Source organism: Parasteatoda tepidariorum, chromosome 3 (genome assembly GCF_043381705.1).
Source record: "Parasteatoda tepidariorum isolate YZ-2023 chromosome 3, CAS_Ptep_4.0, whole genome shotgun sequence".
Taxonomy (NCBI): domain Eukaryota; kingdom Metazoa; phylum Arthropoda; class Arachnida; order Araneae; family Theridiidae; genus Parasteatoda; species Parasteatoda tepidariorum.
Window position 1 is genome coordinate 83,522,194 of NC_092206.1, and position 24,422 is coordinate 83,546,615.

The 24,422-nt window shown below is 27.7% G+C and overlaps 1 protein-coding gene across 1 annotated transcript; it reads right to left on the bottom strand.

Annotated features, from left to right (window-relative positions):
* Nucleotides 1-4,379: 4,379 nt before the first annotated feature.
* On the bottom strand, nt 4,380-21,178 carry LOC107456052 (protein SSUH2 homolog). Its single transcript, XM_016073812.4, has 12 exons — nt 19,717-21,178; nt 18,622-18,693; nt 16,289-16,345; nt 16,049-16,112; nt 14,843-14,972; nt 14,703-14,763; nt 12,629-12,816; nt 10,918-11,000; nt 9,783-9,875; nt 7,441-7,543; nt 5,864-5,968; nt 4,380-4,580 (listed from the first exon to the last, which is right to left on the bottom strand). The coding sequence occupies exons 2-12, from the start codon at nt 18,662-18,664 to the stop codon at nt 4,440-4,442; spliced, it is 1,068 nt and encodes a 355-aa protein (XP_015929298.1). The 5' UTR covers nt 18,665-18,693; nt 19,717-21,178; the 3' UTR covers nt 4,380-4,439.
* Between the last annotated feature and the right edge of the window lie 3,244 nt (nt 21,179-24,422).

Below are 24,422 nucleotides of genomic sequence, written 5' to 3' on the forward strand. Positions count from 1 at the left end.
GAGAAAATAATAGACTAAAAATTTCAGTTTAAAAAAACTGTAGCTTTAGGATCAAAACTAATTTTAAATTTAAAATCCACTCACTCGAGTAAGACAAGATCAGGCTAAACGCAAGAAAAAATTTGTTTCCCAGTGTTATTGTACGAATCATTTCCTTTCGTTCCTATTAACACAATGTGCTTACATAATATTATAATTACTACATATTTTATTGCATTCATCAAAATGTTCTTTACTCTTTTAAAAAATATTGATTTTGAAAACAAGAACAATGATTAATGACGAGTAATCATGGGGATCGATTAAGGAAGCACCCCAGTTAAAATGTAGAAGCGACAATAGTAAACGATGTTACTATAAATAAAACGATATGTACTTAGCAATTTCGCAAAAATATGCTTTAAACTAATTTTCTTCTGATAAAATTATTTTTAGTAAATTACTAAAATCACATATCAACCTTTTTGAAGACGTGCGCCAACATAATAAACGAATTCAAAATCGATTTTTTGTATCTGATTAATTTTTTAGGGATTTATTAAAAATATTATGGCTGAAAACGGATTTATTAAAAATATTACTATGGTTAATAAAGTTTTGCAGTGATCTACAATTTACAGTACATTATAAGACATGCGTAAATTTTGTATAGTACTGCACAAAGGAAATCAATTCTTGTAAAGTTTAAATAAAGAACTAATACTGGTAATAAAAACCAAAATATACGATATTTAAACTATTTATTTGGTCATTTTTTCCGCTCATGTAGGGTAACGGTTTAACGGAAGTTCTGGTTTTCAAAATTCTAATTCTAATTACAACACAGGGAAAATACCAAACTGAAAAGTAAATTGAACGAAATAAATGTATCTTTTATGCCATGTTTTAAGGTATCATGGTAAAATTATGAAATGCTGAACTATTTATTAAATTGTGAGATTGTAAAATGACCATTTTATTGTTAATTTTATCAAAATCCATAACAAACCGGATTGGTTAAAATTACCGAGCTTTTTAGTGTTCCTATAGAGTCAGAGACACAGTAAATGTTACCATATTCTAGTTGTCTTGACCATACATTTTCTCAGAGTGAAAAAGAAAGAAGAAAGAAAAGAAAGCAGTTTCTTTTTTTTTCTCAGAGTGAATAAAAAAGAAAGATTAGAAGTTTTGTTTTCATGTTCTAAAAAAAAGGGCAAGCCTTCTTTTTTTACTCCCTGAAATCAAACATTCATGCTGATTCAAACATATGTTGCGTTTTATATTTGCTAGCTTTAGATTACAAATTATATAATACATCACATGAATACTTAATAAAATAAAAATTCTCAGAATTATCAATTTCTTATTCTTGATGCTTATGTTTTTTAACCAAACCGAAAACTTATTATAAATTTAAATTAAATAAAAGAGAAAATATATTTTAATATTTTTTTCTATTCAAAATAATTTATTTTGTAATTTGTACTTTGAGAAAAAGAAAGTATGGTCAAAACTAACAGAATATTATAAAATTTACTGTATTTCACTGGGCTCGTCAATAAGCATGGTTGTTTTTACCAATGTGTTTTGGTTATGGCTGTTGATAAAATGAACAGTAAAATACTATTTTATTATCATCTGTTTTTTTATAAAAGTGGTAATTTCGCGTGACACTTTAGAACATGTCATAAAAACCATTTTTTCGGTTAAATTTGCTTACAACTTTTGTATTTTTACTAAAATGTGTGCAAATAAGAATTATAATGCTGTTTTCAATTCCTGATATTTAATTAATATTGAAAAGTAAAATATATAATCATAGGGCATATATTATTTAACTTCTATAAAATCGTATTAATGCTTTTTTTCTTATTTTATAATTGTTTCTCAATGATATATATTTCATAACATATAATAAAATCCTGATTTGTTTTGTTTTCCCTATATACTACATTTTAATATTAATTATATCTAGAAATTCATTAATAATAGCATACGTACTCAATGGATTTCATTTGTACATTCGCACATTTTAATTAATTCGATAAATTATTGTAACTAAATGTCAATAAACATCATATAATAAAATAAAATCGATATAATCATAATAAAATCGAGTTCAAATTCATTTTATTTAGAGAAAAATGCGAAAATATGCTTGTAATCATGTAAGTTGCATCTTTCTCTTAATGTGTAATATAAAGGCCCTTTTCAAGTGTATTAATTGATTTCGTAATAAATAAATTACAATCGAAAATAAATTCGATAACTCTAACAACGAAATATGAAACGTTTCCATTTATTGCATTTTCGTCAATTGGTATTCATTGATAAATATATGAATATATGTAGCTACATTTATATTTATATCAATGATTTTAACAATAAACAAATTAAGACCCTTATTACTCGGAGATATTATTCTAGCAAAATTACCGTACTATATGGTAATGATATTTTTCGTTAAAAAAAGGCATCAATGATTTATAATACCTAATCTGGTTAACAAAGTCAAAATATACGATATTTAAACTATTCGCTTAGAACATTTTCTTTTCATATGGCAACTGCTTAAAGAAAATTCTGTTTTTCAGAATTTTAGTTCTTATTACCACAAATTTAGTAAAAAATACGAAACTAATGCAATTTCAATGTAAATTTTGAATGTGATTAATGTAAATTTTACCAAAATAATGATTTGATTTTCTTGCCATCCTCTAAAGTATCATAGTAAAATTGCTTGATTTTACCACATTTAGCAAATTCTTTCTCAGATTATTAAGCCATATTTTATTGCTTACTTTACAAAGTGTCAATAAAAATTACAGATCATTTTGAATTTACCATAAACAGAAATACGGTAAATTTTACCATACTCTGGTAGTTTTGACTATACTTTTTTTCTTAGTGTAGATTTGTAAGTTCCTTTGTACTAATATATCTATAGCTCCTTATCTAATTGCACAGTGATTTCAGATTAAATATTAGGTTGAAAGAAAAAAAGGTTTTCTCTTTAATTAAATTTTGTTTCACATTTTGCATCTTTGAAACATTAATACTGATAACATTATATTTTCATTATTTTATACTTATCTATTTATAATTATCTATTATCTCATTTTTATGATAAGATTTGTTTTAAAAAAAGAAACTACTTGAATGAAAATGAATAAAAATAAATTTACGAATTGCAAATGTAGAGAACAATAATAAATTTTATCATAACTTTTGGAAAAACGTTGAAAGATTGCTACCATTGCAGTAGATGATTGAAATTTCATACAGAAACGATTCATTACCCCATTTCCTTATGAAGTTTCTATTTCATTGTTTGTTATTTAATATTATGCTAAAAATCTGTATGTTATAATTGATATAACAAATTTTGTATTGAAGAGTGCAAAATAAAAAATATAAAATACGATTTTAACAATACTGATTATAGGCAGAAAGCAGAATACAGCATGATGGGTTGAAAAAGTCAAATATTTTAACATTAAGAAAGAATCATTGCCAAAGGAAAGCAGTAAAAAATATTCAAAATCTTAAAGATTTGAAATATATTGTGCCACTTTAATGAGCTAAAAGTTATTAAAAATACTCAAAAATGCTTTAGTTACTTTACTAAAAATTACTTTACAGATTTTGTTGATTGGTTTGAAATATCTCTTAAAAGTTTTTATTTCTCAACAACAATATAAACGGACAAAATTTCAGAATTGTACTTTTTTCTTTCTCAACATCACGGAATTTTAGATGTTAAATACATATTTTTAAAGAAATGTACATTGCATTTACTGCAATTGAGTAAATTTACCAATTACAAATCTTTATTATCTAATATTTGATACCGTTGAGGTAAAAGAAAAAAAAAAGAACAGTAGAAGATATCGATTCAGAGTTTTCGATTTTGGTGAGGGTAATTGACAATTTTTCCGGACTAGATCTAAAAGGGTTAAGATTCTTCAACTTTTTAGTCTCCTCCTATCTGGCTTATAAAATTATTGTTGAACATTTTATCGGAACTATACATTGCCAATAAAGTAAAGACTAAATTGATGGTATCAACTTTAANATATACATATATATATATAAATATATATATATGCTTTTACATATACAAACTACTATTTAGTTTATATCTTGTGTTGAGATTTTGGTTTTCTTCTGCTGTGCTCATCATCTCGTTTCTCATACACAAACTACAGTAATATTGAATTATCCTAAAATTTAATCTGCAATAGGTTGAAACGCCTTAATTTTAATGTTAGAAGTTATGCTAAGAAAATATAAATCATAAAGCCTTGTTAATTTTATGATTAAAGACTTAAGTAATTCGTTACCATCTTTTAGTAATTTGCAGAAAAAATAATAAGAATTAATTGTATAAACTATTTTAATTAAAATTTGAATAATAACACTTTATTTTAAATACAAAACTAACTAAACAAATTGTAACATCACATGCAAACACAGCAGCATTTCTGTGGATATGATTCGAAGTAAACTCTGTTCTTAAATCCGTATATATAGAACTCTCCTTCGCTTCCGCCCCAAGAATAGACAACTCTTGTAATGGGAATAGCACGAAGGGTATGCCTCTGAAATAGAAATAGAAATAGTTGCAATATTATATCCCGTAATATTAGACAAATTGAACTTCATTAATAATATCATTCTTTCTGAGTACTCGGAGATTACAATTCTGGTAAAACCACCGTATGGCATTAGTAATGACTTTCTAGGATTTTTTTTTAAAAAAAGGAGGAAAAAACATACTTTTGGTTATAAAAGCCACAGTATAGGACTTTTAAACCATTCATCTATTAATATTTCTGTTCATATAGTAGTGGCATGCTGGAAATTACAATTTTCAAAATTATAGTTCATATAACTATTTTTTACACCCCACATCTTACATGTTTTATAACCTATTTTAACCAAAATTTAGTAAAAATTTCTAAACTTAAAAAATAAAAGATAAAAATAAATAAAACGAAAACAAACAAAAAATGATTTTTATGCCATGCTAAGATATCATGTTAAAATTACCAAATTTTACCGCATTTACCAAATTTTATCATATTTTATGAAACTATATTTTTTAAACTTTATTATATTATTACCAACGCCTGTTGGTAAAAATTCAAGAGCTTTTTAGTGTCCCCAAAGAACAAGAAAAAATTTAAATTTTACTATAGTCTGGTGAATTTGAGCCTACTTTTCTTACTTAGTGTTAAATTATAGGAAAATATATAAATCTATAATTGACAAAAAAGTTAGCAAATTATTTATGAACTATATTTTTATGTTAATACAATTTAGAATATTATAAGAATTTTAAGAAATTTATTAATTCAGAGGAAAGATAAAAGAAAACTTATTTCTATTCAAAATTAAGTTTTACTTTATTAAATTAAGTTCCCCTTAGATTAATCAAAATCTTGCTGTTTCAGTGTGAAAATCAGGAATTGGTATTTCCTGTTTACTACGCTGACTTGGATGAACGTTGGTATACATGATAAATATACATGATAAAAAAATAAGATTCTGACAAAAGAGCTAGATGTTTTTATTGCAAGATGTAACCAGGTTTATATTGTCTGCTGCACTTCTGATCATGACAATAATTAACCATTTATTAAAAAAAAATTGTAAAAAGAAAGATAACATGAGCAGAATTTACTTTTAGAGGAATAGGGTTTGAATGTTGAAAGTTCCTTGGATCTGGAAGAATAAAATTTATCAAAAAAAAAAAAAAAAAAAAAAAAAAAAAAAAAAAAAAAAAAAAAAAAACAGATAAAATTTGACATTTTGTTTAAAAAAAATTAAAAAAGACAAGCTTGTGACAGAAAACGCAGCCAACAATTTACATTTTAGATACCTGCATGATTATAAGTTCTTCAGGAAAAGCGCTTTTGTGCTTCTGAACTAAGTTATATGAAGCTGCACAAATAAGTCTATCTGGAGCATTTATTAAAACAGGAACCTGAAAGCAAAGTTGAAATTTATATTAATGAAAAATCATTCTAAAATATCACTATTAATTTAATTTAAATTCCATTAACAATTTCACAATAAAAATATTAAAACCTGTAAAATTAGAAAATGAATAGAAAAATATTATAAACTTATATCTTATCATTTTTTAAACTGTTCACCATCATTTACCATTTTTTAAACACCCTCATCTTGCTGACCTTAAAATATGCTTAACTGATAGCACTGCAAAACATTTGCCATACTTTACCATACAGAGCAAAAAAAACTTGAATTTTATGTCAAATCCTACTTTTTAGCATCTAAAAATTCGTGCACTGTAAAAAATTCCAGATTAAATTATGGTAGAAAAATCCCTTTTAAAATCCCTTTTAAAGAACATGTTACGGAACAAAAATTTGATATATCGTAATTTTTACAATAAAAATTACCGTAAAATCAATAATACTTAAATAAATAATAATTTAAGAATTATGGTATTCGGTAAAAAAGATTTTACGAGTGATACTCCAAAATGCCGGTATTTTATACCGTAATTTGATCCGGAATTTTTTACATTGTGTAGTTTCGTCTGGTGTCTTATAGTTCAAAATATCTTAACACATTTTATAATAATTGGTAAAAATAATAATAAAGAGTTATTAAATAATAAATGGTTTAAAAAAGAATAAAAACAATAAATAATAAATAATTGTCACAAATTATTGTTTCATTAAATTATTTTCTTATTTTACGGGATTATAAGTGTGAGCATTCTTTTACAAATTAATTACAGAATTTTGAAGAAATCTTTGCATGTATAGGATAATCTACAGATACTCGTTTTGAAGTTTCATGTATTCACCATATCAAAGAACGTGTTCAAAAATTCGAAACATGCTGATTATATTCAACTTATCTATTTATCTATTTTTTAAAAAATGGAATATTTTTTAATCAAATAATTAACATAAATGTTTGAATATTTTTTAATCATATTTAAGAGTACGTAGCTTAACCTGGCATTTTAAAGTTCTTAATCTCTTGATTCGCTTTAAATAATCAAAATAGTAATAAATAATTATTATATAATAATAAATATCTTTAAAAATGATAATAACAATAAATAATAAATAGTTATTACAAATCCCTTTGCCAATAAATTATTTTCTTATTATAAGAGTGGTCATTTTTTAAAAAAAAAATTATTTTATAATTTCGCGGAAAATCGTTACACACATAGCACAATCGTTACAACTGCAGCATTTAGAGATTCACACATTCATCTTATTAAAGAGCATGTTCAAAAATTTGAAACATGCTGATAAATTTATAAATTTTGTAAAAAGTTTGAAATGATTTTAATCATATTTTTAGAAGTATATTGTTAATACTTAAATTATCTTTCATTGTATCAATGTACAAAAAGAACAATTTACAACTAAAAATTAAAAGAATATTTTTTATACATATCCTATATACCTCCGTGTCTTGTTGGGTAAAGATTATTCTTCCAGCTAATGAGCGAATACATTCTTTAGGTAAGTTCATAGTATTAGATAGAAATTCATCTGAATGAGTTACCCTGAAAATTACAATTTTCATTTTACTCAATAATACTTGGTATCATAATCGTTATAACACTTGATGTCAATAATCATTTTACTCAATAATACCTTAAAAAGTTTAGATGAAGTTCTCTTTTGGAAAAGCAAGTTGATATAATTATCATATTATTACCTATTGTCTAAGAGAAAGTAGATATTCTTTCAAAAATAAATATAGTGAATAATTTGTAAGAAATCTATACTTGAATTTAAAATCACTATAAAAAAAATTCCGAATCAAGTAATTGCAAAAAGTTCCGGTTCTCAAGATCTCTACTATTTACCATAAAATCCATTTTACCGGAGCATGTTACGGAGCAAAAAATCTGATATACCGTAATTTTTACAGTAAAATTTTCCTAAAATCACTTAATAATCCTAATTAAATAAATATTACAGTAAACATAACTGTTCGCTATTATATTTCATGTTAAATATAGATTATTCAATAAAATGGATTTTACAATAAAATAGATTTTTCAATAAAATGAATTTTACAATAAAATAAATTTTACAATAAAATGAATTTTAAAATAAAATGGATTTTACGGATGATGCACTCAAAGTGCCGTTACTTTATGCAGTAATTTACTCCTAATAAATTATTTGTAGTTTTTTTGCATTTATTTACTAAGAGAAGGAAATGTCTAATTAATATAAAATGACGTGTCGTTATTGAAACTTACATGGAGATAAACAATGTACAGTTTGCTTTTCACTGGTAGACAATGGCTAAGGATTAACTATATTTTTGAAGGGAACTCAAGGAATAGTGAATAAATATAAAACTTTAAACGAATATGCTTCAAACTATGACAAAAACAGTGAAAACAATAGGTTAACGGCAAGAACACAAGATCAAAACTTAATTGACATTACATCGTAATGGTCCAAAACTGATATAAAAGTATAGCATTTGTGGAGAGTTTCAAATTGGGTTTGACCACCCTTGATGACTATGCAGGTTATTGAGAGTGATCATTCCCAAAAGGAAACTCTACCAGACTAGTATAAATAGATCGAGTGTTTTCAAAATTTCATGCCTGAAAAACAGTTATGATAAAAACAATTATTGCGGTAAAAATTATGTGACAGAGCATGAATTTTTCCTCCCAGGTTATAAGTTTAAATTCAAACTTTTTCTAGCAGAATGCGTTGTAAGTAATTTGTGCTGTTTTCTCCGATGAGTCTGGATGAAGGAAAATTTCATTCTCAACTTATGACATATGATAATGGAAGCTGATGGACACTTCATGATTGTAATTTTAATTTATTGATATTCATTGAGAAATTTTGAAAGCTTGTCATGTGCTTTTTAATTAATTTTGTTTGGCTTACAGGCTTATTAGTTGCTGCACTAATATGTCAAAAGAGTTGGTCTTTACTCGTAACGGTTTCCTTTTTATAATTGTTTTAAAGACCACCTATTGAATTTAGGACAACTTGCAGTAATATCTACTAACTGCAATGATCATATGTTTTACTTTTAGTAATAATTGGAAAAAAATTAAAGTCTGCTTTGATTAAAAATGTACTTTAGTATGAAATATTTTTATACGTTTGGAGTTTTCAGGTAATTAGAACATATATTGACGTTTCTTAGTCATTAGCTACTTGAATTAGAAGCTGCAATAAATTAATGGTATATAATATTTACTGCTTAATATTTTAACACGAATATTTTGTAATTAAACATTTCAAATTATTTGAAGCGGTATATCTAGTTGACTACATTTCCAATTAATGTATTAAGTATAAGTTATAGCAATACAGTTCCTTTCTGTTTGAACCAGGATCACATAATTAGGCTTACAGCTCTTTAAAAAAGATTAAAATTATATCGAAAAACGATATGAAATATTTCTTTTAAATCAAGCTCGACTTTTTAATTTTTTCCTTCTTTTAGTTTTTGTGGTAGAAACTCAAAATTATTCAAAAAATTAGCAATATTGGTTGCTATAACAACAAAAAAATATTAACAAAGAAAAACTCATCGCAAAGACTAAAGTAATTGTACATAATATGCTTAAACATGAAAAGTTTGATTTTTATTTGAAATTAATATCCATACAGCAGTTTATTATATAATTATACAAACATAGTCATTCAAAAATAACAAGTAAACAACAAAAGTATACATATTTTATCGCTATTTTCGTTAATTATAATGAAACAAAATACATTAATTAAATTACGGAACACGTCATTTTACCTTACCTAGTGACAATGAGTTGTTTATAATGCTTTAGTCGTCCATAACCATCACAAGTACGGCATTCTACTAGTCCACTTCCGTAGCAAATTAAGCATCTAAAATCAAAAATAGGTTTAAATTCTGTACTTCTACATTAAAGATGCACTTTAACTTTTAAGATTTTTGTTTTATTTTAGTTTAGAACCTGAAAATGAAATGTATCTAATAAACTTAGTGAAAGAACATAACTCAAATAAAGGGACATTCTAAGAATGTTGGAAAATGTAGATTGAAACAAATTGTAGTCAGGGGTATAAATATGAATAGCTGTATGAATTAACTGTATGGAAATACTTCGAAATTTATTATTTGCCACTTTTTAGAGATTCACTAAAATTTAGTACTTTTTTTATTCTTTCATATTTCATTATAACAAATATACTTGTGAAATAAATACTATTATTATTATTATGCATTTGCATGCATATAAAATATTTCACTAAACTGTTAGAAATGTAAAAACACGCTAACCATTTAATGATTACTTCGTATGCAAATAAATACATAATAATAATAACAGAATTTGTTACCCGAGACAAATATTAATACTTGCCATTTTCTCCTGCTTAAGGGGAAATTATACAATAATACTAAATAAAGCTGTAGTAATTTTATGCTCAGCCATTTTGTTTTCGATTTAATATATTTTATTTATAATGATTCCATGTTCACTCCAATTCACTCCAATAAGAAGATTATTCAAACAATGATGAAAGACCCAATAACCATACTGTGAAGTTTTTAATAGCTTGCAAAGTTAATTTTACCTTTATTGCTATTTTTTTTATTTAATACATTTTTTTATATATTGTGGGGAGTTAGGACTTCCTGTTGGACGTCTATGAATATTAGTATAGGTGAAGTTCATATTACAGTTTAAATTTTCAGATTCAATTTGGTCAGAAACAAGGTTGATTTTAACACCTTATTAGGTTGCTCCATATTAACGTCTAATATTATTGTTCTATAATGCATAATTTTTTCTTAGAGTGTTGCATAGTTCAATAAGTTATTGATTAAATTTCTGACAACTCTTTATAACTACTAAAGCTCTGTTTTTCCAGATATTTAAATGATTACGATAACAAATTTACCTACTTTCTTTTCCCAGTACCATCGCAACTTGGGCAATGGTCATCTTCATGATCTCTTCCTCTTCCTTCACAGAGAAAACAGGTGTACTAAATTTTGAAAGAAAGTGAAAGCCTTAATGTAAAGTAAATAATGATAAACTATCAGCTCAAATGATGCATTTTCACTTATTGTACTACATTGTAAACATACCCGTTTTTTCTTAAATTTCTGTCTATTTAACAAATTAAAACCGTCAGTTGAAATTTTAGTTTTTGCAATGCAGCTTCACATTCCGTGATATAACCTTGCCTTTTTTTTAAAAATCATTTTATGGTTATTTTCCATAATTGCTCTTCCTTTTTAGTAATTACTGCATGGTTTTAAGCATCATATTAATAAAACTGTAATTCGAATTTATGGTCAAATTGATACAACAATGAAGTGTAATTCTTAATATCACAATTTCTTCATAATAAGACACTTAAGCCAGTCACAGTGGAACTGGGAACCGAGCGTACGCCTTCTAATGAAGTACCCCAGGTTCGAATTTCAGCGATGACTGGTCGGGACGAATTCGGCCTGCGTAAAATACTCACACCTGCTGCGAGTACATAGTCACTTCGTATCTTTTACAGAGAAAACATGTTTCCATATGTTAAAAGTCTGTTGAGACAACAGATTTCCTTTTGTTATAAAAACTTGTTTAGTTAAGGTAAAAAACCAGTCTAATTACGAGTTTTCTTCTTAAATTTACGATTTTTCACAATCAACCCAACTACGGGTTTAATAGCGTAAATTCTACAGGATTTCTTTGCAGTGTATAGCTACGAAATGTTTGTAAATAACTTAATAATTGATAATTCAGTGTTAACCTTCTGTTCTTCAATTTTTTACATGTGACATTGTTAAATTCCTTAGCAATCATCCAGCAGTCTATTTATTAAGCTCCAGATGTGGGGAAGTTACGTTTTCCTCTTTTGTAAATAATTTAAAAAATGTAAATTTCGAGTTATGAAAAATACATTAAAATTATGAGAAATACATTTAATTATTGGAGAGCTTGTTACAATGTAATAATAAACCGCATTGTCATTATGTTGAGGAAAGCATTTGTTAAGAGCATTCCAGTGGATTCTCATTCATTCTTGATTTTCACGTGGCTTTCTGAAAGTTACAAAATACTTACCAGGAAAAATATAGAGGAACAGATTGTTATAAAACTATCTCCTTACAAAAAATAAGGTGGTTTCGAGGTTGACAGATGTAAAAAAATACGCCTGACGTAGTTAATGAGGTTGTGTTTTGCACCAAAAATAACCTCATTTATAAACCTCAATTACCTCACAAAATCAACTTCATACATTACTCAGAAAATTTTTTTGTTCAGATCGGGGGAAATTATTCACACTTCAAATATAAGTATTTTTTTAAAGTCTAGAAAAAGTAATCCATACACCTAAAAAACATAAAACTAAAAAACATCCATAAGCTGGTTGCTCTAAAGTAGATTCCCATCAACCTCAAGTGTGAATAAAACAACTTCGTTTGATTACACGCTTTGGAAGGTTGATCTCTAAAGGCTGTTTTTGAAATAAACTTTGAATGAACCTCAAATCTACCTTGACACCTCAAAACAACCTCATATAAACCTCAAAAATACCTTAAATTTTGTAAGGGTCACCGTTGAGAACATGAAGATTATCATTATATTGCTTCTAAGTTTTTACAAAATTACCGTTCCATTTCCATAACAAGTGTCGCAAGGCACTCGCCGGTTTCCTCGACAAGTTTCACATTCTTTTATAGAAGCTGAATGAGGAACTTCGACTTTAGTCACGCTGTTTTTGAATTCGATGGGTACGGGAACCACAACATTCCACGGATCAGTTTCGGGTCCATTTTCTGTTCCATCAACAGGCTGTCCTAATAAGAGAAAAATTTCTACATTTTCTTACAAAGCTAAAATAATAGATACATTTAATAAGTAGCCAAGTAAATGTCATACAACAGGATAGCTGCACGTTAGTTGGCTGTCTAAGCTTTCTTAAAGTTTTCAAACACCACTGACTATTGATCTAAGTTCTATACTTCAAGAAAATGACACGAGATGGCTTCATTCAATCAATCCCTCCATTATCAGTAGCTTAATTGCGTGTGTGACAAGTACAGCTGCCTGGTGAACAAAAAGATCACAAATCCTTACTCCAGCAACTAAGTTTTAGTTATTAATGTGTTATCTAACCCGTTTTCGGCCAACGTAATAAATATTTTTTATTACCACTGTAATGTGTATTTTTCACTGATTTTATATTTTTGCTAATGTCAAGGGTTTAAAAGACATCCATAAAATATTTGTAATTCAATTGGAGAAGATACTCTCCGATGAGAAATTTTTAGTTTCTACTATAGTTTCTTAACTTGAAACGAATATTAACAAATTACACTTTCTAAAAATTTCTCTCTTTGAAATTAATCATATGTTTTTATGATGGCTTAAAGGTGCAAGTTCTGTAAATAAAATAAAAAAATAAAAAAAATTCACAAAAAAACTGGTTTTCAACCTGAATAGTCTGTCTATTCATTCAGACAATAGGAAATATAGGCACCATTTTATTTCTTAAATGCTATAATATTTTTTATGCACGAAACTTATTTATGTCTTAATGAATGTAATTTAAAAATATTTCAATGATAATACCTCGTAATGAAGTTAGTAAGTCAGTTTTTAACGAGTTTAACCATGAAGAAACCATTCTGCTAAAAATATCCACTTCAATTCTTTTTTATTTGGAACAACTAATTTATAGAATTTTCCCAATATGGAAATTATAAATTTCAGTGCTTTGAGAAATGACGATCATAATTCTTTCATTTCAATATAAGTTTGAAAAGTGCATGAAAATCAAAGAAAAGGTTAGAAAAGGAATAAAACGCATTGAAGTAAGTTGAAATCGAAGTTGTAACTCATATTTCATGAAAAAATTACGAGAAACAAATTTTTGACCCATCTTCATTCATAAAACGCATCCCTCCTTGAGGCTAATTATTATATATTATTATGTCAGCTGCATAAAAAAAGTATAAATATAAAAATATGTATGGAACAGTTTATTTATTTAGATGTATTATACTTCATTGCAATAAGAACAACGCACATTAATGGTGTGCCATTTATGCTTTTTTTCGTCATTGTTTATGACTTCTTTATGTTGTGTTTAAATTAATATTAAATACAGGTGCCTGATTTATGGATTTATATGCAATATAACTCACTTTAAATAAATTATTTACTCTCATACTCATTAATGTACATTTACATGCTTTTATAGTCACAATCTTGAGCCATGATGGAGCAGGGGATAGAGCGTTTGCCTTCAAATGAGGTGAACCGTGTTCGAATCCCAGCGATGGCTGATTGATTCAAATTCCGCACCCGTCTCGCACCGACCACAGAGCTGACGTCAAATATTCTCAGTGGTAGTGGGATCATGGGTTAGAGTCCCCTTGCAGTCAGGCTACCCGTGGAAGGTTTTCGTGGTTTTCCTCTCCATGTAACGCAAATGCGGGTTAGTTCTATCAAAAAGTCCTCCGCTTTCTTTTCCAATATTTGATCCAGGAATTACATTGTCTTCTGGATTGGGTTCAAAATTACAAGCCTACGGGGAGTTGAACATCAGTAGTTGTAAACCCCAAAAAAATTGGGTCTGCTGTTCAACGATGGTTATGAAATTAAAAAAATATAGTCACAATCTTATATAGTTCTATAGTTGCAAAATTTATGCACTTTTTACAGATGCAAGAAATATTACCGTAATAAGCTGAGAATTTAGCGATCGTTTCTCTCTTTTCTCCATAAGACTCTAATTTGTACTAGAAAAAAAAGACAATTTGTTTTTGTCAGTTATGTGAAAGTTAAGAACTTCGTACAAAAAATATTTTCAAGCCTTACTGTAAATGAATAACTGTTGGTTACGTCCATTAATGTCATATTTCTAATAAAACTAGTCCCATAGCAACAAGAATCTTGGGCATATTCATAACATGCTTTTCTAATCATTTCCTCCGTAAGGGCACCAACACTGGGAAATTAAATTCAAATTAAAAAATATGCAGTTGAGAACAATCTCAGAAATAAAACTAATATGTAACGTGAATAATACTAAAACTAGATAACTCTATATTTATGCTGAATTATGCATAAATTTTTTAATGTTAGATTATCTAATAATAACTTAAAAATGTTTTAACTGCACTGTAAAAAAGTTTGAAATTTTTCTGAATGTATGAGACAGCTACGGTGAAAGTAATTTTCAAAAACGCTTCGGAATATTTCAGAAACCTCTGAAACTGAATCGGCGTTAATGCAATTCAGTTTCATACTTTTGAAAATGAATAAAATGTTTCTCAATGGATCGGATACATGCTATTAAAAAAAGCTCTCTAAGATCTTCGGAAACGCTTTTGTCGAGTCAAAATTCGTTTTTGAAGCTTTTTACAGTGTAGATAACTCTATAAATAACCGAATCTGGAGTATAAGGATCAGCCATAGAATTATGCAACTCTTAAAAGAAGTTATCTAGTTATTAGTCCAATTTCAACATTTTGAATTTCTGTTAACTTCGACCTAAGTATATAGATTTTAAGATCTTTCTCAAGAAATAAGTCAAATTCTGAATTAAATAATTTATCAAAATATGAAAAATCATTATTGATAGACCAAGGGGAATTTAAATCATAATGTCATTTTTTCAGTCTCATAAAACTGAGGGATGGTAAAAGAATTAAAAAGGAGATTGCTAAAATCTCCTTTCAAGACGACAATCAAACTGGTTTATGCAGGTTTATATGAAACCTATTACTTTAAAACTATTATAGAAATGCTGACTATGATGGATTTAAGAACCCTCCTTCAGCTTTATTGAGTTTGTTCTTACTAATTAATCTTTAACTTTTGCTTAAATGCTTCTATGTTCGCTTGTATAATAATTTTCTAGTTTTCAAGCACCCCATCTTTGCTGTATATTTTAGAAAGATATGAATATTGACTAAAGATTCTACAAGTATATGTTTTGTGGAGTAAATAAAGAGCTATCGGTATATGTAATAAATATATTTCAGTTGATATTTTATTAGAAAATGTAAGAAATTTCCATACCTTGGCATATATATTTTTGATCTTTTTGGAATCAAGGGGGGTGCCATCTGTGGGGAAAACTCATCTACGAAAAACAAAAATATTCTGTACTAATGGGAAAATATTTTTTAAGCATTTTATGCATTATAAAATATCAAAAGAAACTATGAATGAATTGCTTTTAACTTTAAAAATTGAAATTTATATGTTGGAGATTTAGCAATAAAATGAACTTCAATATTATAAAATTTATTTTCTTACCTTCATCTGGTTCAAACCCCTCATTTGTAGAAGGTTGAAACAGTCTTACTTTATCCTCTAAATTTAAAATGAAATAATGGTATATTAAATTGTAAATAAAATTACCTTTAGCTCTAGCCTTAAGCTTCGGTATGAAGCAACATTTTTGAGGATTTCTTGAGTAATTACTTTTTTTAAAAATAATATGAACTTAATTTGAAATGATTTGTAAGAATAATTTCTTAACACCAACAGAAGGAAAATAAAATAAAAGATCATTAAATGAAACTTAATAATGTTTTAAAACAGCCTTCAAACCAAACTACAATAAAGAAGAAGATTTTTTTTTTATTTTTTTTATTTAAGAAGATCCTTTCTTTTTTTAAAAAAAAAAATTAATGCCTGTTATCATTTTAATATTAACGCACGTGGATACTATACATTTATATGTTTTTAAAACTATATGTTAAAATATTTTATACAGAGTATGATCAACAATAGCTACTAAGTTGTACAAATTTTAAAATTCATATTTTATCAGAATCAGTTTTCTCTATTCTATAAGTAACAACTACTTAAAATGGATCTTTGAAAAATAATTTTATCTTGCAATTTACAGATATTACTAGTCGCCTTTGGTAGCTAACTTTTCCGAGATACTACTGGCTTTGGTAGAATTGCTCTTAGTATTCAATACTCTCTCACAGACAAGCTCCCTTTTTCTTCATAATGATCAATCTCTATCTCTGGGTTAAAATATTCGGCATTGGGCAACTCATTTTAATATCCGATAAAGCTACTAAAAGTCTAAAAAACAATGAAATAAATATCATCAATTATGGGGACTCGTGTACGCTAAAATGCTTTCGGCAGCACTGCTCTGAATATTTTGGTTCTTTTTAAAGGGCTCACCGCTTTGTGGTTCCCCATTGATGAATTTCAGATAATTTACTTAGAAGAAATTGCGAAACAGCAAATTTAATTAAAGCGTAAAAAAGCGGAAATTTTGAAAAAAGCTAAAAAATTGGCTTAAAACGAGAAGAAAACACAGTGAAAATCCTGCTTGGGTGCAAACCAAGTTATCTTTGCCCGTAATTATTCTAGTATTATATCTTAAAGTAAGTAGATAGTAGAGAAGTAGATATTATTATATCTTAGAGTTGATCATATAATAGTAGATATTATTATATATTAGAGTAGGTCATATTGCAGTAGATAAAATTATATCTTAAAGTAGATCATAGGGTAGTAGATATTATTATATCTAAGAGCAGCTCATATAGTAATCGATATTATTATATCTTAGAGTAGATCGTAGAGAAGTAGATATTGTTATATCTTACAGTTGTATTTAAGTTTTTATCCTTTATGTTGGCCGTTGTTTATATCCTGCATTATTTTACGACAAATGTTTTTGTAAATCCAGCAATTGTATAAATATTTATCACTAAAGATATTAAAAATTAAAACAATTGAATTATTAAAAATGATTTAAAAGAAAGAAATGAATTATTTAAATAAATAAATGATGAGTATCTAAAATATAGAGCTATATCAGTTTTAAGCAATTTAAACTTAAAACAATTTGCATTTATATTACAACAAGTCTAATGTTACTTCATTAGCGAAATCTAAATAAGAAATGTATAAAATATATTCTTATGAAAAATTTAAAACTTGAACTTCAAGTTACATAACTTCAGATCGAGATACATTTTTATGATAAACTTTGTAGCTGTAAGCTTTTCTTTGTTTACAATCAATACGTATCGAAACGTACTACAACCGATACGTTAAGGCTTGCAGATGGAAATATATCGAAGAAAGGAGGCAATGTAGTCCGCATTACGCATCGACCGCCTGTACTTCTCAGGCAACCAATACCCATCGATCTGAAGCTGACACTGGGTATGGAACCCCAAATTCAATGCTCCGTAGATATACAAACGAAGACAGAAATTCATATTTTCATTATTCGATCCGATTCATAATTTTATGCCTCCAATTCATAATTCCATTATGACTTTTTATTGCCTCATCATTTTAAATTTTTCTTCACTGTTTTAATGGCGTCTTGAAAATAAGTATTTGATCCTATTATTACCAACAACGACTTTAGTGAAAGCCTTCCAGTTATTAAATGGATTATTATTTCTTTTATTATTATGGCGTGGATTACTTTTTATTGCCTCATTGCTGTAATTTTGGCTATAATATACTATTTCTGGCACCATAAATATAAATTTTTGATTCTGTTATTCCCAGTAACGACTTTAGTGAAAATCTACAAGTTGTTGAATGAAAATATTTTAATAATAATAATAAAAACATCGAAAAAAAGCTCTGAAGCGTACCTGACACAGCTGTATTATAACTTGGTAATTCAAAATCATTCATTCCGGTAGTTGATCAAAACTTTCAAAATTCTAAAAATAAAAAAATTTATTTTTCTGATCAAATTTATGCAGAATAGACATGCCTAAATGTGAAATTATCTATTTCTAAGTTTTTTTTATCAATCACGTGAATATTAAAAGTTTCATTGAAAATAATTGTATATTGCGTGAAGCGAGGCACACTTTTTTTATTCAGAAAACTGTCCATTTATTTTAAGTTTTATTTATATTTGCATACTTATTTTTATATGTATGTATACTTATATATAAATTTGTGCATGAAACTCAAAATAGAAAAACAGTTTTGTAAAAACAAAAAGTGTGCCCCCCTTATTTACCGGAAGTTTCGGTCTTCCAAATTATAGTTCCTATTTTCACACATATAGTATAAAATACTAAATGAAAAGTAAATTTAACTGAATAAAAGGTACTTATGCCATGCTCTAAGATATCAATATAAAAATAACATATTTACCAAAATTTATCCTGCACAATTAAATCTTTTTTTATTGTTAATTATTTTACCAAACTCATTACCAGAGAGTTTCGTTAAAAATTATTGAGCTCTTTGGCGTTCCCATAGAGCCAGCAACAGGATAATTTCGACCATATTCTAGTACATATTATGCTTTTTTTTTCTACCATATATACCATATTATACTTCTATCATACCAGATTATACTTCTTTTTCAGTGCACAAATCAATAACAAGAATTATCTTGCGATAATGCTTTATTGAATTTTTAAGGGAAATCCCCTTAATATAATGCATGTATTGAACCATTTTATTAATAGCTTTCTTTAACATTTTTTCAGTATGAACGAAGGTTCTACCTGTTAAGAAATTATGAACTTGAATAAAAGGTTTCGATTCTAGCAGAAATTTATTAAAAGTCAGGAAAAATAATATTTTGAAACAAATAAAAAATAATAATTTCATTTTACAGAATAAAGTTTTAATGTTATTTGAATACAACTTTAAACGAGATACAATAGTCTAGTAATCTTAACTAAAAGTTTAAATGATTTCATTAAAGAGTGTAAATCCCTTACCTCTTAATATTCAATCCTAAAAAAAAACAATTACATTTGTTTGTATTTAACGCCTTATGATTTGTAGTCATTTAAAGTGCAAATAATCGCATAATATCACACTGCTGATAATTCTGCCGTGACATGCAATGATAAAAAAGAAACTTTTATAAAATTGGTCTGAGATAAGGCAAATAATTCATTTCAGTATCTTTTTTTTAGTGGAAACGCGACAAAAAATATATATTAAAAGATATGAAGAAATTAAGTATTTAGTATTTGACTGCTAACACTGAAGTAATAATTGCAGCCTTTCTTTTAATCATTTTTGCCTATTGTTTTAATTTATCAAATATTATTAGATCTGGCGAAAAACAAATACCCAATTAAAAAGATATTACCATTATTAAATAAAATAATAAGCAACCGAAAATCTTAATGTTTCTCACGAAATTATTGTGGGTTAACGAGCTTCGTAACTTTTAAATTGCCTAAGCAATTCCAGAAATATGGCCTAATAAGCCAAATTTGAAATTCATATTTAAGGAACCGAGTTTTTTAAAGCATATACACATTTGAAACTTCTGTGTTGTCCATATTACCTGGTTAAGAACCTCATTCGCTTCAAATATTAGGTTATATTTTAATCAGGTAAAATATGTTAATTAGGTAATATGTATCTTACCGTTTCAGTTTCTGGGTTATTGTCTTCGTCGTCGGTATTTTCGTCTGTTATTAAGGCAGAGAGAGTGCGATTTTTCTTGTTTTCCAGTGTCGCCATCTATGGCCAAGAATTCAACTTCTAACGCACCCATACGTCACACCCGTTTACAGAGCGGACCCATTCATACATCCATTCCTTCATCCACAGACTATAATTTCGACCTGAACCAGAGAACGATCCATCTACTATTCAGTACCTCCAGTGGTTTTGATTTGTTATGGGAACATGGAGGATTTTGTTACCCGCAGATTTAGCTTGCACCTTTCACCATTTACTACACGGAGAGTCTTCGGTGGCCTGGCTATCCCGGCCCAACTTCTTGGAATTTTTTATTTAATATTGTGTCCCTGATTACCTAATTTTATTTTATTTTAAAACCATCGTTGTACAGTAGACCAAATTTTTGAGTTTACGACCAACAAACTTCAACTATGCCTTGAACCAAACCTAGAAGACAAGAAAACCTCTCGGGTCAAGCATCGGGAGAATCTTGCCGCTGTAGAGTAATTTTTGATGGAACTGGCCAGCATTTGCGTTATATAGAGAAAAAAAACACGAAATCTCCAGCGATTAGTCGGATTGCAATCTATCTTTCTTCTACCACTCATGATATTTTACTTTAGCTCAGCGGTCAGTTCGAGTCGAGTGAGGAATTCGTATAGATCATCAATCGCTGGGATTAGCATCTGGGCCACCTCATTGGGAGGAGAGAGCTTTGTTCCCTGAGCCTCCACAATTTTTGGATTTAATTTTACATGAAATCTCTTTGAAAGAATAATTTTAAATAAAATAATTTAAAGGGAAGTGTTTTTTCTTATCTAATTTTGTAACTCGAAATATCGTCTGCTCATGTTAATTAACATTCGAGATCAGATACTTGAACTATTAAGATTAAGTTAAAAACTTCGAATACCTAAATCGAAAATAATTGAGATTTTCGTGCATTGTTAATAATTCTTAATTTATGCATAGTGATTTATAGATATTTAGTGATAATTATATTTAAAATCAATTTTCTTTTTCCTGATTAAATGCTGTATTAAATTTTTCTTAAAATTAAAATGATTAATTTTGTAACAAACCACAGATGATCTGGCTACGCTACTGATATATTAATGGAAAAAGCTGTCAGATTTCTGTACATAGTTTGAGAAATTAGTTCCAATATATGCCAGCAGATGACGTTAGTCACAACTGCCAGGAATATTAGCAAAGGGTGCCGAATAATGAGACTGCACGCTGTACGCAGTTGTAAAAAAAACTATTACCAAATGATTGTGTCAAATAGTCCTTCTGTAATAATTTATATAGAGTAAAGTACTTAATGTTTGCAATCAAGTACAGTGCGCAAATAAATAAATGAATGGATTTCACTATTTTTTGAAGGGAAATTATCTTTGGACAAACGAATTCCATAATTGTGATCAAACAGTTTTCAATTCGCGTAAAACTTTCTTGAGACATTGAAAAATTCTCAAAAAGTAAATTAATATTATGGAGTCCAAACTTTCGACAGGTCTGCTGAAAAAAAAACTATTATTTTTCTTATTGCGGCTATCCTTATATTTTTCTGGTCAAAATCATAACCCGATGGGGAAAAAATTTATGTTTATTCAGAAAATATGTTAATTCTGAACATATTTTTGTGTCTGATTTCCAAATTGAAAATATCATCTGCACAAAAACTGCATATTTGAGGTCACCCTCTAGAACCATTAAGATTGAATCCTGGTACGCAAAACTCCAATTATTAGTTCAAAAATTATACAAGATATTTCTTTTTTTACTTTTTTTTGCGCACTATACATTGTACAGCGTCTTCTAGGACGAAACCAGCGTAAAGCGTCTTTAACTAACTTCAATTTATTATAAGTACACGTACATTTTCTAACTGTACATTCTATACAAATTGGCATAATCCTCTATTCATAATAGAGAAACATCATCCATTGAAGAGTCAGTATAATTGCACTGAAACATTTTCATGAAGGGAATGATTGAAAATTTGCGGTTTCAACGCTGAGACTCGAAGCCCCATTCTGACGGTCATGAGATTGACTGATTAGCCCACTCGGCTATAACATGTACCCAGCTGCAAGAAACTAAGTGGCCTCATTTGGCGGGCATAGCTGTAAGATAAAATTCAGGTTATTAAACCGTATTAGGTGAAAGCAATTAATAAACGGCTATTCTCACAGATGAGAAATTACTAATATTGCGGATGGGATATAAAAAATACTCCTCTGTATGAGAGAAAAAAAATTTTTTTTTTCAACTTTATAAATAATTTTTTTGCATTTGCACTTTTTTTGTCACTGTTGAATACACACTAGATCTGCACAAGGGAATAGACAGACACATTTTAAAACTCTTGTAAATGTTATTCATTGAGGACATAGGTGTTTAAATCCTAAGTAGGTGTAGCATGTGTTATGTGTGTTTAGTAGGTCCTAAGGCAAGTGTTTTGTTTTAAAAAGAAGACATATAACTTACCTTCGACTTCGATGCTGTCTAATATCGACGTCGACTTATAACAAGAGCGGAACTATTACACGCTGTGATGTAGTAAGCGGCACACCTAATTTAATTTACGTCACATTAATTTAGTACCTCCTCTATTCATTTGGTATTTTGCCCTTTCATGTGAGAATAACGGACACGTGCTTATGGTTCTTCACCGATGCATTGTCTGGCAAAAAATTCATGTTTTTTCTATCACTCTCAATTTTTTGCCAATGAGTATCCAGCATACTTGATAAAAATACTACTAAATTTTTTTGTTTTTATTAATTAAATAAAATTATTTTTATTAAAAATAATGCCAACTTTTCTCAAATTTGACACAAAAATGCTCTCTCTAAGTTACCTCATTTAATTCTCAATATGGAAACAGCTCTGTAAAGCTTTCGAAAATTATTATTGTCATTATTACTATATTGCATTTTTGTAAATGAGAATGATACAGCGAATGTAACATTGCAAACACATGAATAAAATTTGTCTTCGATAACTATGACGCTTTTTTCAAAAAACCGCTGTTGTCTGTAAAATTTAGCAAGAAGCATATAATTACTTTAGTTCAGAAACACTAAAGAACTTCATTTATTGTTTTTATTTTAATTACTTCAAAAACTGTAGAACTTACTGTTGTTATACACTTATATTCGTTATTTTACATTAAAACTAAATTCCAAATTCTGAATTTAAAAAAAAATACAGCTTCGTTTGATTTATGAAATACATTTTTCTGAGAGTAACTGATTCAAATAAACTCAAAATATTTCTTCTTCCAATGATTAACCATGCATTGAATGAAACAGAAATGTGTAATTTATTGCACTGTACAGAAAATTAAAGAGTAAATAACAGAAAAACATAAATTAACTAGTGGGCTTCACCCCCTTTTCGCTGACGTTCCCCAATCCCTGAAAATTAAAATGCCACCTTTTATAGTTTGCTTTGTAAACTATGATCTCTACTAAGTTAAACAAATTTGAAATGTGATGAATAAATTATTATAATCATTAAAATTTATTCTTTCATAAAAAATTCAATTCTTTAGTCAATAATAAGTTATAGAAATAAAAATTTTGAACTGAAATACATGACTTAATATTAAAGATTCACAACTTTGCTAAAAAAAAAACAATGATAAATTTCAAAACTTTGAACTATGACTGAAAAGTTATTATAATCATTATGAATAAAGTTTTTATTATTGAACTGTATAAGTATAATTAAAACATAATATTGATGTGAACTATGTGTTTATCGATGTGAAATATTAGCTTTAGTATTTTAATTCTTACGAAGCTCAATTTGTTTCAGCTTTTCATTGTCTACGCAAGGAAAGAATTTTCATTCAGAAATTTGTAATCAAGTACGTTTTGGCTTTCATGCTTACGATAGCTAACATGCTTGTTATTTCAATTCTTTGTTACCAACGAGAAAAAAAGGAAGTTATTCTTCGTCGCAAATAAAAGAAATACATATATATATATAT